Raw genomic sequence first — 15,563 nt, 5'->3', positions numbered from 1 at the left:
TACACACACGCACACACGCACTGCTGAGGCTATAGCACGACCAGATGTGGGGTCAGAGCAAACACCAGCCCCGGTCACCCTGTGAGTGTCCTTAATGATAATCCCAGACCTCCGTTCGGTTGCTGCAGAGAGAAGCAAATGGCCAGGGGCAGGTGGGGAGGGGCTCAGACAGAGGGAAAGAGGAGACGGGGAGCCGAGGCCTCTGGTCTGGATGCTGGGTCCCAGCTCCTGGCTGGACAGGGTGAGGGGCTTTTCCCTGACCTCACACCTCCCCTGCAGGCAGCTGTTTAGAACCAGCAAGGGACCCACTCCCAGGTGGGCTGTGAGCATACAGAGGGGCTGAGGCCCTGAGAAGCCCAGAAGGACCTGGAACATTCCAGAAATGGATCCAAAATAGGAGAGCAGGAAGGTCTCTTCTCCTCGGATACCAACAAACAGGCATGGAGAGTGAAGCTGCCTGTGACTCGGCAGTGGTGTCAAAGAAGCAGGGCTCAGAGAGGCTGGGCAGCTTGCCTGAGGACCCACAGCAGGACTGGGAAAGCCCGGAGGCCAGGAGCCTGGGTCTCCCTCTCGGGGTCTCCGTGGGAACCAGACACAGCAGCCCAGGCCCCCTCCCCTTTCCCTCAGTCACTGCCAGGGTCCCCAGTCACCCACGCCGTCAGGCAGCATTCGGCCCCACATCTGTCTGAGAAATCCTGCTCACCTTCCCGCCCGCAGGCAGGAGCCGGAGGCTCAGGAAACCCACTGCCCAGGAGGGACACCGGGCTCACAGGAGCGGGCATGCCCGACGCCAACCAGCAAGAGCACAGTCCCAGGCCCGAGCCCCCCGGCCCTTGGGTGACCCTGCGAAGCTGCCTCCAGCGGGGGAGGGCCGAGCTTCCGCAGGAGGGGTCCTCCAAGGCCAGAGGCCAGCGCGCCTCCTTCTCAGAGGCTGGTGGAGGCCGAGGCGACGATCTTCAATCCCCTGGGAGGTGGGGCACCATCTCTGCAGACACCAGCGCCTGCAGCCTCCGTGCGTCCTTCCTGACGTCCCTCCCTCAGCGTCCCTCCCACCCGGCGGCCACGGCCCCTTGGCTCCCCAGGAACACGGCGCACTCAGGGCTGCGCCACCGGCAGGCTCTTCCCGGCGGCAGCCCAGGACCTGGGGGCCCGGCTCTCGGAAGCACTCGGCTGTTTCTGGTGAAGGAAAGCAGAGGACGGCCTGGGCCCCAGGTCACCCAGGCTGGCACGTCCCTCCCTGTCCCCAAGGCCAGGCGCGAGGTTCCGGAACCCGGGCTGGGATGGAGCTTCCGGGGCATCTCCTCCTCTGAGGTTCCCAGGGGTGCTCAGGGCTCAGTGATGAAGTGCTGAGTGACTGACCGGCCACCAGGGAAGACCAGGCTGGGAGAGCTTCCCTGGCCCCGGGCACCCCCGAGGGGCTCCAGGGCCGCAGCGTGCCTGAGTGTGGCTGAGCACGCTGGCCTCCGGGTCCTCCTCTGCGAGATGGGCCTGAGGGTGTCTGCCGGCGGCACTGTGGTGACGTCCGAGTCACGGGTGCCCAGCCAGGCAGGCCCCAGGCACACGCAGACGTACCCTCTGTGCCAGCAGCCGTGTGACACATGGAAGCATCTCACCGGACTCTGGCCACCCACCCCAGTGGCCTGCCCTGCCCTGCTCCGCCTGGACCCCTGCACGGCCTGTGCGGCCTCCCCGCCCGCGGCCTCCCAGCGCCCTGGCGGCAGCTCCCGGTGCACTCGGCTCCCGGAGCTGCTGCGCCCACACCTGCGCAGCCGGGCTGCCCTTGGCCCGCTGTCAGTGATCCCTGGGTTGGGGCCGACTCCGAGGCGCAGCTGATGCTCGGGCCCCTGCCCTGCGGTGTCAGGCCCCGGCCTCTCCACCCTGGCCCGGCCACCCCCAGCTCCCTGCCCACTGGACCCAGGTTGGTCTCCTGGGAGCCCAGGTCCCCCCACATCCTCATGTCCCCCAGGTCCCTGGACTTTTAGTGGCTAAAGTCTGTCCACCCCTTTCCATGCCCAGCACTGCCCACAGAGGGGCGCTTGGTGGAAAGGGTGACGGCCTCAGGCATGAGGGCCCCCGGGGGGGATTCCAGGAGGGAGAAGCCAAGGCCCGGTGGCCCCTCTGCTGGCCGGCCGTACACGCGACCCCCCGCCACATGGGAGCAGCCATACCTGTTGGGCAGAGCAGGTGGTCCACAGGCCCCGGGCCTCGAGCTGCATCAACGGGGTTGTGAAACCTAAAGGTGAAGCAGCCTGGGGCCCCGGGGGCAGCCCCACCACCACAGATGGAGGGCGCCAAGTGGAGGGGCAGGGAGGCCACGGCCACGGGAGGCCGGGAGGCAGGAGGAGCCACTGGCCCAGCAGGACCGGTCACAGGTGACGAGGAGCAGAGGAGCAGAGAGGCTCTGACAGGCCAGGGTCAAGTTCAGCCTCCAGCTGCTTCGCGGCCACGTGAATTGGCCAGAATAACGTGCCCTCCCTAAGCCTCGATGGCACCGGCTGCAGAGTGGGGACCCCTGAGGACCACAGGGTGGACGGAGCTGAGGCATGAGGTCAGCTGTCACTCGGTGCCAGTTAAGAGTGACGGTGGAGAGCCTCATTCAAGACGGCGAGAAACACTCAGAATTTTAGATTCTGCTTGTTCCCGAGGGGGGCCCGTCGGCTCGGGCTGCTTTGCTCAGGTCTTATCCCCAGCACAGGTACCCCGGGCCTGCCAACGACGCCGGGTCCGCGGGTTGGTATGTGCCACGCAGGGGCAGGTGTGCCTGTGGGCGCGGGCCTTTGGTAGCTGGGTACACGGGCAGTGCTGACCATTTGCCGTTCAGTGGCCTGAACCGGAGGCCAGGATGCCGTCCCTGACAGTCTGTCCCTCTGTCTAAGCAGCAGCCTCCCATCGGCCTCACCCTCCTGCCACCGCCCGCTCAGGGGCCTCCCCTGCCATCAGCCCGCCCACCCGTCGCCTTAAACATCCCATTCACAGAAAGAAAATTCATTAGCTAAATTGGGGGCATTCCCGCAGGGCTGAGCCATTTGCAGGCACAAAAGAAATGAACGGGAGGATCCCGGAGCAGGGACCGGCTCGGACGGGGAGGCCTTGAGGGTGCGGCACGCCCCCCTCTGCCGCCTGCCTGGGCCCAGGTGAAGCAGGGCTTGGGCGGGGATGGAGGAAATGACCGGCGGTGGTCACACAGCCCTGGACAGTGACATGCTCTGAGGCCTTACCCTCCTCGCCCCAGGACGCTTGAACCTGAGTCCAGCAGCTCCCGCCTCATTAAGCAGCCGGCACAGGGCCCCAGGAAGTGTCTTAATTAAGTGACCACAGTGGCTGGCTTAAATTAATTTGATAAAGATAATGAAGTTCAGCAGACCAGAGCTGACCATGTTTCCAAGAGCAACCGACCTGAGGCCCGAGCCCTGGGGAGAGGGGAAGGGGCTTGTGGGCGGGGCTTTGGGGTGCCCGCCCCTCCCCAGCCCGGATGCATCTTATTCTCTGGAGGCTGAAGGACCTGGGGCTCCGTCTTGTCCTAAAGGTCTCCAATACCAAACTTCTGCCACCTGCTAAGAGAGCCCAGTCACGTCAGGGTCTGCGTGTTCTGCGCCCCGTGGTGAGCAGGGCGGTCCTGACTCCCAGCCCTGCTCGAATGAGATGATGTGCCCAACTCAGGCTTGGCAGGTGCCCGAGTGTAGGACGGCCCTCAATGGCAGCGCCTGTCACTTTTATTAGTGAAGTGGGACACCAGAGGCTCCCCGTCACCCGCATTGACTGGCTCTTGCGGGTGAATCACTCTCGTCCCAGGCCTCCCGTTCCCATGGAGATTCAGAGAGGCGAAGAACTTGGTCAAGGCCACACCGCCGGGAAGCGGTGGACGCAGCATCTGAACCCAGCTCTTCAGGCTCCAAAGCCAAGCGTACACGTGCCAGAGGAGGCCCCGTGAAGCCCCGTGAGGCTGTGGACAGGAGGGTGGCGCCCCTTGGTCATTTCTGTCCTCCTCCTGATCCAGATTTGTGCCAGGGAGCATCAACCCCAAGTTCCTGCTGGGGCTGGAAGGACTATGGAAGAGGGGTCCGGAGACCCCGGTCGGACACTGCTCAGGTGGCAGCCTCCCTGAGCCTCCGTCTTCCCCGTGTTCCCATCGGTAGAGGGGCAGGAAGACCTCAAACGCAGAAGAGCCCATCCACCCCTCAGACCCTCCTCCGAGCCACCTGGGCTCAGTTTGGAGCGTTCCCGGAATTTCTCACCGGGGAATCCCGCCCCCCGGCACAGAACCCGGTAACGTTGGAACCACCTGCACTGCTCCTTCTCAGACAGCAGCAAGAAGGACCAAGGGTAGACGTGGGGTAGTGTCGCGGGCAGGAAGAGTCCTGAAGACGGCAGCCCCTCGGGATCTCAGAGCCCAGAGCCAGCACGTGCCGCGAGCCGCTCAGCCAGGAAGGATCACCGGATGCTGCCAAGCACTTTTCTCCCCTTGCTGTGGCCCAGGGAGATGCACTAAGGATCTGATTAGCAAAAATGAGATAATTGGTGTGATCTGGCCTCTTCCCTTTGTGACAGGCTCTGCTGCGATGTCCCATTTCAAGCTCCGGCTGCTGGGAGTGGCCGGCTGATGATTGTAATACTGAGAATGAAAAATCAAATCAGAGTCACCAGAGTCACCAGAGGCTCCCATCACATTGATTTCTGGCAGGAAAGATTCCCGGGATTCCCTGGCCTCCCCACCTCCGCCTCCGGCCTCGGCCTTCCCGCGCCCCAGAGAAGTGGCCCACAGGCTTTCTGTGCCAGGGACTCCACCTCGGCCTCTGAGTGACTCCCATCTGCACAGGGGTCCGGAGCCCCCTCCAGGCAGAGGGAGGGCTCCAGCTACCAGCCGGGCCTCTGACAGAGCAGGGCGGCTCCTTCCCCTTTCTGAGAGCCAGGCCTCCGCGGCGGGATGGCGCAGCCAGTGCCAGGCAAAGGGATGGAGCAGCCTGCGGTGGATCCCAGGAGTTCAGCCTGACTTCAGGAACAAGGGCGCCGTGGGCACCTCCGCCGGGGCACGCCCCTCCCCGCCTCACCTTGCACGCGCAGCTGGGGCCTCTGGAACCCTACAGCCAGAGGAACATGCAAATGGATGCAAATGAGGCCCTGATTTATGCAAAACAGTCTATAAATGTGTGTCCCTGGATTTGCCAAAGTAAAAAGACATGCCACCTAATTTAGCAGAAATAACAGAAGAACGTGTCTGCCCCTCAGAGCTGGGTTCAGACCAGAAAGAAAACACCTGGCATGGAGACGAGGGAGCCCTGGCCACTCTGGGCCACAGCCCCTTGCTCGGTCCCTGAACCAGGAGCTCCACATCTCTGGCTTTGGCCACTGAGCCCGGCCTCAGAGTGGCCCAGTTCCCCTGCCATCGAGCACCTGGCTCCCCCTGCCCGGCCGACGGGGTCTAGCTCCCAGCCTCTGTCTCCGCCATCGCCACGGCCACCAGCAAGCGCCTTGTGCTCACAACAGTCAGGCCCACACTTACCCTGGAGCGGCCCAGGGCGAGCGCACTGCCAACGACTTACAGAGGGAACACTGAGGTGGGAGGACGGAGCACCGGGTGGAGCCCAAAGCCACGTGCTGTCTTCGCCGCTGGGTCTCCTTCCCCTCTCCAATCTGGGCGCCCTGGGAGGCTGGGCTCAGCTCAGGAGGCAGCACTGCGTCTGCCCAGAGCCACACGCAGTGGCCAGCAGCCCCTTCTGCTGGGTAGCAAGTGCCCGGACTCGGGCATTCTCCTCTCTGGGCCAATGGTGGAGGGAGCGGTGGACGTCTCTCCCACACGCAGCCTCGACAGTCCTTTGCGGTTACGAGTGGCACTGGTGTGTGTGTCCCGCGCCGGCGGAATGGATGGAACTTCCGACGTGAACTGCGGGCCCTCCAAGCTAGTTGCAGGGGCGCTGTGCACTCTCCGGGCTCTGCTCGCCGCCACCTGTTTGACTCGCCAGGGAGGGGCCTCTCGGGACGCAGGCTGACACCTGTCAGCCTCCCGCGTGAGACAGCAACTGTCCCATTGGTGACGTCCACTGTGGGCCGGGAGTTACTCTGTTTTCCATGAGGCGGCCTGAGGCAGCCCAGGCGCTCGCTGCTGTTGATATCCAGCATTCTGGAAGAGGAAACCAAGGCCTTGTGTTGGCACCGGGCGCCTGTTCTCACCAGGGTCCTCGGGAGCAGAGTGGAGAGAATGGGCTGAAAACGGCCTGCGTCATGGCTGAGGCAGGTTAGGGGTGTGGCATCGAGCCACCATCGGGGCCTTTCCTGTGCTGGGCGATCGTGGCCCAGTGACCATCTGTTTCTCTGTAAAGCAGGGCATTAGACTCTCCCTCTGTGGCGGCTGGGACGGTCCATGTGGTCAAGCGAATAAGGCACTGGCCCAGTGCCCGGATGGAACCAGCACCTGGACTCGCACTGAACAGGACTTGGACTCGCCCAGCAAACAGGTGACGGTGTCAGCACTCAAGCCTGGGTCTGCCGAGGAGGCCCAGTTCCTGCACCCCGGGGCCTGGCCTACACCCCGGGGCCCTGGAACGGCTCCACCAGGCCCTGCAAGGCCTGCACCTGCCTCCAGCTGGCTGCCTCCAGGAGAGCCCGTGAGGACAAGGCCAGCCGATCAAGAGAGGGTCTGCAGGCGCCGGAGGCAGGAAAGTCGGGCAGCGCTAGCTCAGGTGAATATATTAATTTTGCTCAATTTACACATCCCTGCTACCTGCCATTCCCTGGGAAAGTGTAAACGAGGGCTTAGGGCAAGCCACGCTGCGACCAGGTCTGTGTCGTGGGACGGCTCCCGTTGCGCGTCAGATGATCCGGTCTCTCTTGTGGGGGAGGGTCCTGTCTCCCCCTCCGACTGGAGCTCGCCAAGGACAAGGGACCTTGCTGCCATGTCAGTCGGGGCACCTCCACCACCAGACTGGAGACGACTCTGCAGACAGGGAAGTGTCTCCCCACCAGACCAGAGGCCCCTGGTCAGGAATTCCGTCTTCCCCCAGAAGCCACGTCCCCTTCAGGCTGGCAGTGTCCCCATCAAGTTAGGCAAGAGGCCTGCGTGTCTGTCAGACCAGCAGCTGCTGGAGAACAAGGACACTTCCCCCGTCAGACCAGGAACACCCCAGGTGGTGGCCAGGCTCACCGGCAGACCAGGTAGGACCAGGTAAGCTAAGCTCAGGTGCTGTCCTGGGGTGACCACCCTGCACCCCCCACCTCACAGAAGCCATGACCCCCAGGACAGCCGGGAAGCTCCTTGGCCGGAATGGGTATTTCCAAGGGGCCGGGCAAGCTGGAGTCACAGAGAACATGTTGGTGGCAGGAGGGCCAGTCCCCCTGGAGAGGGCGGGAGGACAATGCCCAGGGTCCTGGCAAGCTAGGGCTACCTGAGGGCAGCAGGGGTCTCCTCCCGAGCCCGGGGTGGGAAGTGCAGCCCCAGAGTGGCTGGTCCCGGGTGCCCGTCCCACCCCAGGCTGCATGTGCCCCAGCGGGCTGCACACGGGCTGCACACGGGCTGCACACGGTCAGGCCTCCCGCTCGCCTGCCTACTGGGCAGCTCCAGGCCTCACTGAGATAAGGCCAAGGAGCAGCCAGGACCTGCAGCCACAGGCCACACCAGACACAGGCTGAGCATTAATGGTGCTGTGCAGGGGGACTCATGGCCTGTCCGTCCAGCGGAGGACTCGGGAGCTTGGAAGGTTGTCACTGATCGAAGGACACGCAGTCAGTACGTGACCAATCCAAGCAGGTCTAAGCGACTCCCAAGCCTCCCGCTGAGCCACCCCTCTGGGCCTGAAGCCCTCCCAGTCACCCTCCCTGCTGTGTCCTGTGTGCTGGACTGCGTTCCACGGGGACAGGGGCGATCTTAGTTCCCAGTGATCGTGGCCTACTGTCAGGCAGCAAGCTGCCCGTTTAGGCAGTGGGGGCAGTTTGAGATCTAACCCCAGGTTTATCTTCATCCTCTATGAATCTTGATGAGCCAATGTGTCCCCAGCCCCAACCCCAGCCCACCGAGGCATTGCCATTAGCACACGGTGTGCGTGTGTGTGTGTGAGTGTGTCCAGGAAAGAGTGTCACCATCTGAGCACCTGTGTCCCCAGTTCGTGTGTGGAAGCTCTAACTCCCGATGACACGGTTGGAGGCGTGGCCTTTGGAAGCTGCTTAGGCCCTAAGGGGGGGGGTCTCTGACGGGACCTGGACTTTGTAAGAGGGACTCCCTCTGCCAGGTGCGACGGGGCAAGACGGCAGCCACGCGAGACAGGAGCTCGGAACCGCGGGAGCATGGATCCCAGGCTTCCAGGCTCCAGGGCTGAGGGAAACGTGTCCGCCGTGTGCACAGCCCAGGCTGGAATTTCGTTGCAGTAGCCGGGTGCCCACCTGGTGACCTGCCAGCACACCCTCCCCGGCCACCGCCTCTGTCCTGACTCATGCCCTTACCTGGGTGCTCTGGCCTCACCTCCCACGTAAGGGGATCCTCTGCTCAGGATCGCTTGTGGGATCCCAGCCACTTCCTGTCGTGGAGCAAGAGCAGGGCTGGGGGCCAGAGGGCCGAGGGCTGCAGACCTGCCCTCCCAACAGGGACCATCTAGGCTGCCAGTCAAAGGAGGTGCCCAGAGGGTCTGGCCTGAGTTTGGGCACAGCAGGGCTCCTGAGGGGGATGGCTCCCTCGTCCCACACCTGGGGTCTTACAGCCCGGGAGAGAGCTGGGGAGGTTGAGAGGACACTGTGAGCTTGGGCGGGGGTCTGCGTCCCTGACGTGCGCCTGGGGGAAAGGACGAAGGAAGGGCTATGGGTCTGGGAGGCCCTGGGCATGAGCTGGGGCTCAGAGCATCGTGGGGCTAGGGAGATGCCGAAGGTGCAGGAGACGAGACTGAAGGCCAGGGACACGCTGGGCTCCCCAGCAGGGGGTCTAGGGACAAGAGGAGTCAAATGAGCAAAGGGCCAGAGGAGAACCATGGACACTCCCAGCCCCTGCAGACCCCGACCCCCAGCTGCCCCTGCACCCTGTTTGCACTCAGCTCCGAAGCCAGGCAGGGGCTGAGGGAAGGAGCAGGAAGGAGACAGGCCCCGGACGAGTGGGGCTCGGGTGTGGCTCGGGGCAGAGCGCCGGCCCCGTCTGCAGGAGCCGGGGTTCCACGCCCAGCGCCACGAAAATCAGAATGTACTCCGAGCTGTTCCCGAGCTGGCGTGGGGCACCCAGCTTCTCCAGGCCGACACGGGGAGATGGCAAGTGCCCAGCCAGCCCTCTGCCCTGGGCCTCCAGCCCGGAAGGAGCTCCGTCATGGAAGCAGGCCCCGTCTCTGCTGAAGGCAGGGGGACCCCAACCTCTCTCCCACCTCTGGAGCCCCCAGCTCCCTCTGAGGGACGGAGCACAGGCAGGAGCCTGCCCAGACCCGAGCACAAAGGGGACCGGGGGCCTTGGCGGTCACCCTGCAAGTTGCCCGCCTCGTGCTGTGGTTGGGACGTGGTCCATGGCTGGAAGCTTGGCCCAGGTGGTGGTGTTGAGGTGGTGGAGCTGCAGAGGGTGGCCTGGTGGGGGTGACTGACCAGGCCACAGGACTGCGGCATCATGATGGGAGTTGAGCTGGTCTCCCAGGAGGGTCAGGTCTCCCGGGACTGATTCATTCCTGCTGGAATGGGTGGTTGTAAGCAGGCTGGCACCTTCCTGGATCCCTCTTTTACACACGCTCCAGCCACGTGATCCCATCTGCCACGAGGGCCACCCCAGAGCTGAGCAAATGCCAGCACCACGCTCTTGGACCTGCAGAACTGTGGGCTGAACCAACCTCTTTTCTTTACAAATTACCCAGCCTCCAGTATTTTGTTGTAGCATCACAAATTAGACCAAGACACTGGGCGTGGCCTTCCTAGCACCTCCCAGGGATCCAGGAACTGGCCCTCCCTGTCCCTGGCTCCTCAGGTCTCCTCCCCCAAGACTGCTCCCTTGGAGAGGTCATCCAAGCTCACAGTTCCTAGCTTGGACCCCTCTGCACCTGATTGCTACACAGCTCTTTCTGGGTGCCCTGGTCCTCCATGGAACATTCTCTACTGAGTGGTTAAAAATGACTTTAAGACATAAGACAGATGGTGTCACTCTTAGACTCAGAACCTTCCTATTCACCGAGTAAAAAGCCACATCTCTCTGTGGCTCCCATGTCCCATGACCAGAATGGCCTGCCTGTGTTCAGGTTCGCTCAGGTGCTGCCTTGGGGCGCAGCCTCCTGACCTCCCTGCTCAATCAGGGGCCTCCCCAGCACTTCCTGTTTCCAGAGCACAAACACCGTCTGACACGGTTTCGAATTTACTGCTTTCCCCTCCTGTCCCTGCCAGCGGATCACAGAGGGGGATGAGCGTGGCATTTATCCTGGTCACCATACTGAACCCTGAGCCCACTTCAAACTGGCTCCTGGCACATGACAGGTGTCCCATAAATACAGAATGGATGACACTCGGTTCCCATGACAGGGACCCTGTTATCCATTTACTGAGACACAGAGAGGTTACGGTTCCCACCAGAAGTCACACAGCTAGTCAGTGGGGAGAGCAGAGTGGCACTCTGGTCTGCTCGTCTGCAAGTTTTGCTCCCCAGGCAGAGTAGCCTGGGGGCGGACAGACTTCCCAGGCCCGTTACATGCCATGAGCCACTGGGACCCCTCACCTGCACAATGGAAGGAAGCAAGCAGGTAGTCGGAGAGCGGTCTCGACCGCCAGCCGCACCAGGATCCGGGACTGGTGGCTGTTATCCTGTCAGGCACGTGCCGGCTGCTTCACCCGCCCCGTCCTCCTGCCCTCTGTTGGCAGAGGCACAGGGGATGGGCACGGGCACATCTGTCTCCAGGGTCTCTGTCAGTGGAGGGTCCTATGTCCAGCATCCAGAAGGCCTGCAGTGCTCAGACGCCAGCGGCTGCCCCCAAGGGGACACTTCCCAAGAACAGGGGACGGTCACCGACCTCCATGGGAGGCCGTTCCAGCTGCTTCCCGCGGCTTGGCACTGCACCCCGGCACATGCGAGGTGTCACTGGCTGAGGACCCAGGGCCACACTGGGAGCCCCCAGCTGGTCTTTAGCAGAGCTGGACCCGAACACGGCCCAACAGATTGAGTGCACACACGCCCTACAGCCTCCACGTGCTGGTCACTGTCCCAGAAGTCCTGTCCAGCGTTTGACCAATGGAATAGACACAGCCATGCGGGTCCCACCAAGGCGGGCCTTGGGTCACCACCCTAAGCAACGACGGAAACAGTGCTGTACCCACAGGCTCCTCTGCCACGAGGTGGGCCAGGCTCTGGTACCGCACGGGACACTGAGGCCAGAGAAGGGGTCCGTCTGAGGCAGCCTTGCACCGGGCGGGGCACTGGCTCCTGCGGAAGGCCCTCCTCTGCCCTGCTGGACGCCCACGCTGGACCGCCTGACTTGCGTACCCCTCCCCCACACCGGGACATCGCGAGCTTCCTGCGGGTCACCCCGCAGCCCCCACACCTAGCACGGGGTGACCCTGGGTTACAAAAGCAGTGAGGGACGGGTGACATCACAGGCCTTCGGGGGGTCCCTGGTGGGGACGGCCTCTCCCAGGGGCTCTCCTGCTGGGTCCCCTGCACTTCAGCTGAGAGGCATGCCCTTGGCCTCTGCTGAGTGCTGCCTCACTTCGGGCATCCTGGGAGGCTGCCATAGGACACGGAGGGCAGGAGAGATGGGTGGGTGGACGGAGGGACCACAGGTGGGCGGTGGGAAGATGGAGGGACCAGCATCCTCTGGGGCAGGGGCTTTGGCCTCCCGTTTCCTCCCTATAGACAGCTCCAGACTAAGGATGACTGGGCGGAAGAGGGAAGAAGCCCACCCACAGTCATCCTGCGGCCTGGGCTCTGCTCCTGCTGCCCCGAACCCGCGCCAGACCGCCATTCCATCGCCTCATCGACTCCCCTAGTGCCCAGACCCGCGGGCTCCCTCCCTCCCTGGCCACCCTCAGCCGCCAAGCCACAGGCCTCCATGCTGACCTAGAGCCGGGCCCCAGGCTTCTGCAAACACGCTCACAGGAGCAGCTCCCAGCTCCCCCAGCAGAAGAGCGCCTTCTGTGATGACCAGCAGTGGACCCGCATGGTCCAGCTCACCCTGCGGGGGCCTCGCACCACCTAAATGTGGCCAGGGAGACCAGGCACCGAGGTTCTGATCTGGCTCAGTTTTAACTAACTGAAATCAACCGCTGCCCATGGCTACTGGCCGCGTCTGAGGGCAGCCCTGGCCAGGTCCTGGATGGGCTCTGGGCTCGTGCGTGACCTGGGTCCTCCCGCTGGCCTCAGGGCCCCTCGCCGCCCCGCACGCCTCAGGAAGGAGACCTGAGTCGAGAGGGCTGCGCCTCTGCCTTTATTCCAGCATCTCCAGATCTCCCGTATGTACAGGCTGCGTTTATACACGTAATGTACACCGTAGGCACCTATTTATAGATCCACGCCGCAGGCATGCACCGCCCGGCTCGGGACATCCCGACTGGGTTCTCTAGGCAGTTGTGAGGTTTCGTGTTCTGCTTTTAAAAGGCCATTTCCTCTGGACACGTCCTCCCTCTCCTGGGTCCCAGGACCCTCCCAGGCCGGCAGAGGCTCTCCCGCTCCGCCCACCCGGGTGCTGGAGGCCCCAGCCCGGGGCGTGGTCCTGTCAGCCCGGGGCTCCACGCGTGCTCCAGGGTCCGGGCTGCAGAGGCCGCTGGACTGCGCCCTCGGTGGCCAGCACTATAGCGTCAAGGGCACCTGCCAGATGAGGAGGGCGCTGTCTGTGTCCCCGCATGGGGCAGCTCTCCCACTGCCGCCTGGGGTGCTGCCGAAGTGGCGGTAGCCCTGCCCGCCGGAGATGATGGCCACGGAGCAGATCTCCTTGCGGTGGGCGTCCCGGGCACAGGGCCGGCCGCGCACCCAGACGTCGGGGTCGTCGGCCATCTCGTAGATGGAGCCGTCCTCCTCGCTGTGCTCCAGGGCCGAGCCCGCGGGCGCAGGCTCCCGCACAGACAGCAGGGGCCCAGGCAGGTGGGCCGTGGAGCGCAGGCGGTACTGCAGCAGGACGCCCTTCTTGCGCGTCAGCTCCCGGCCCACGGGGCTGTCCGCCCGGGGCGCCGGCTCGCGTGCCTGCCCGTCCGGCCGGTCCTCCTCGACCTGCGGCCCCTCGGCCTCCTCCTGGTCGCTCCGCAGGATGTCAGGAGCCAAGATGCTGGTCGCCACCGCCAGGAAGGCCACAGGCCCGCAGTGACCATTGAGGGAGACCATGCCTTTCCCTGTGGAAGTGGGCAGAGCAGAGGGGCCCAGGCCCAGGGCTTGAAGGAGGCCCGGCTCTCCTGGAGAAGCTTCTGGGTGGGCGGTGGCCTGGGGGACGGCTGCAGGGTGCTGCCCCTCCCCCACGGGCCCCGTGGGCCACCCAGGCTCCAGGGCTGTCGTGGGGACTGCAGAGGTGGAGGGCCCCGCTCGGCTGGAGTCCCTGCCCTGCCAGGCGCTGCCTGTCAGGCTTCCCAGCTGCCCCTGCTGCTCTTCCTGGTCCCATCTCCAGGGCCTCTCTGTGCCCCTCGGTCGCTGGAGCTCCCTCCACAGACTGTCGCCTGGGTCGCCTCTGCTCCCTGGGGACAGGCCCTGGGCCCCGCTCCCCCCTGGGTCCCGCCCCGCGGCCTGCGGTCCATAAACTCCCCCAGCATTAACAGATCGCCCACGAGCTGGGATCGTGCAGAAGGGCATCCGGGGACCTGGGGGTCTGCAGCAGGGGCTCGAGGCCTGGACAGGGCTGGTCCTCCTGTGGACCTCTGCCCTCAGGTCACCTGGTCAGCAGGCACGTAGTGACCAGGACAGAAGGGGCGGCGGGCCGGCAGTCCTGGCTCGCAGTCAGGGTCCTCACCTGTGATCTTGGGGATGCCTTCCAGCCGCGGCACGGGCAGCAGGACGATGACACCCTGGTCGGTGCCCACCCAGAGCAGACCCTGGCAGATCAGCAGGCTGGTGACACACAAGTGCTTCTGGCCTGCGGGGAAGGGGCGGGTGAGTGGCGCTCGAGGGGCCGCAGCAGGTTTGGGGGCCCCTTGGGGCGAGGGAGGGGCACCTCCAGGCTCCTCGGAACCGGGCGAAGCCAGACCTGCTGCGCTGGGGACAGGGCTGGGCAGACCGGCCGGGCCGGGCCCTGGTTCCCAGCCGAGCCTCACCCCTCCTGTGAAGCAGGGCAGCCGCACGGGCACAGCTGCTGGCCCCAGCCAGGTTGATGCCCACACAGGCCACAACCAGCAGGCAAGGCTGGGCAGACAGGGCAGGTTTCCAAGCCGCAGGGCGACGCAGATGCCAGCCAGCAGGACCAAGGAGGGGCCAGGCGGGGCCTGAGGTGCCCTTGAAGGCTCCTTCCAGCTGCTGACCTTCTACCATGCGGTGGGCTTTCCCAGGGGCTGGCAGACAGGTGGGCCTGCTCAGCAGCACAGAGCCGCCTCACTGCCGAGAGTTATCGGTGTCAGCGGCGGGACAGCGAGTCCTGCCCAGGGCCACCCTCAACGCTCTTTCAGCAAGAGCGCAAGGCAGGGTCCCAGTCTCTCGGGGAGGAAGTAGGAAGCAGGGGCGGGCTGCACAGCACAGTCAGCGGCAGGGCCCTGGAGCTGGGTGCTGGGTCGCCCTGGCTCTGCCCCTTCCTGACTGTGTGACCTGGGTCCATCCCAGCCCTCTCTGTGCCGTGGTCTCCTCGACAGCTTTGTCCTGCAAGTTCAGGGAGTCCAAGGACACAACCAACCAGCGGGCACCCGCCCCAGGCACTCTCTGCAACCCTCGCTGTTGCGGATTCACTGTTGTTGGGGATGGGTAGGAGGAGGGTGGAGCGGAGGATGGGGCACGAGGCCACATGGAGGCGCTGGGAGGTGCAGGTAAGGCTGTGAGCCCGGTTCAGAGTGCCCCTGGCACACACAGCCCTAGTGAGCTCCATGCGCCTCTCCAAAGGGCTGTCTCCTGCCAAACCCTTCTGCCCTGAGAGGCCTACGTTCCCCTCAAAGGAAATTCAAACCCATGCCACAGACCACGGTGATAACGATGCCAAATGTGCATAGCATGTGGCTCTGGGCAGTGTCCTCAAACCTGGTCCGCATCAGTATCACCAGGAGGGCCAGTCACACAGGTGGGGGCCAGGCCCAGGGACACGGTGACACCGACACACTGGGAGTTTCCCTAGTGTATCAGTACCTAGTGTAGCCGCTCCAATCAGCAGAAGCCTCCAGGCAGCGGAGACGTCTGCAAGATGTGCATGCTATTCCCCTTTTCTAGATGAGGATCCCAAGGTTCAGAGAGCCCCTCAGCCCCTGGGTGCAGAGGCAGAAGAGCTGAGCTCTGCCACGCCTCGCTGCCTAGTGCTCCACTGTCCCTGTGCTCCCGAGCAGACGGCCTCGTTCCACCTGTGGGTACACCTGCCTCCCCTGCAGAGAAGTCCCAGAGGAAAATCGCGTGGCCCCGTGTGGCCCTGAAAGGGTGGTCACAGGCCAGGGCACACAGCGCAATACAGCCCACATGCCTCCCTGTCATGGACCACCTACTCAGCACCTGGGACGCCCAGGCGCCTGCCCTGTGCGGGGCTCTG

The 15,563-nt window shown here is 64.2% G+C and overlaps 1 protein-coding gene across 4 annotated transcripts in view; it reads right to left on the bottom strand.

Annotated features, from left to right (window-relative positions):
* Nucleotides 1-12,661: 12,661 nt before the first annotated feature.
* Nucleotides 12,662-15,563, bottom strand: part of ARHGEF10L (Rho guanine nucleotide exchange factor 10 like) — a 124,598-nt gene continuing 121,696 nt past the window's right edge. For all 4 annotated transcript variants that reach the window (XM_079109498.1, XM_079109497.1, XM_079109499.1 and 1 more), the window contains 2 exons: nt 13,860-13,982; nt 12,662-13,251 (listed from right to left, as the gene is read on the bottom strand). In XM_079109498.1, coding sequence (XP_078965624.1) covers nt 12,716-13,251; nt 13,860-13,982 — 659 coding nt within the window. In that variant the 3' untranslated portion in view covers nt 12,662-12,715. The remainder of the gene's footprint in view (nt 13,252-13,859; nt 13,983-15,563) is intronic.

Source organism: Sciurus vulgaris (genome assembly GCF_902686455.1).
Source record: "Sciurus vulgaris genome assembly, chromosome: 1".
NCBI lineage: Eukaryota > Metazoa > Chordata > Mammalia > Rodentia > Sciuridae > Sciurus > Sciurus vulgaris.
The sequence above is the reverse complement of the archived record's forward strand: the minus strand, read 5'-3'. Positions and strand labels throughout refer to the sequence as shown.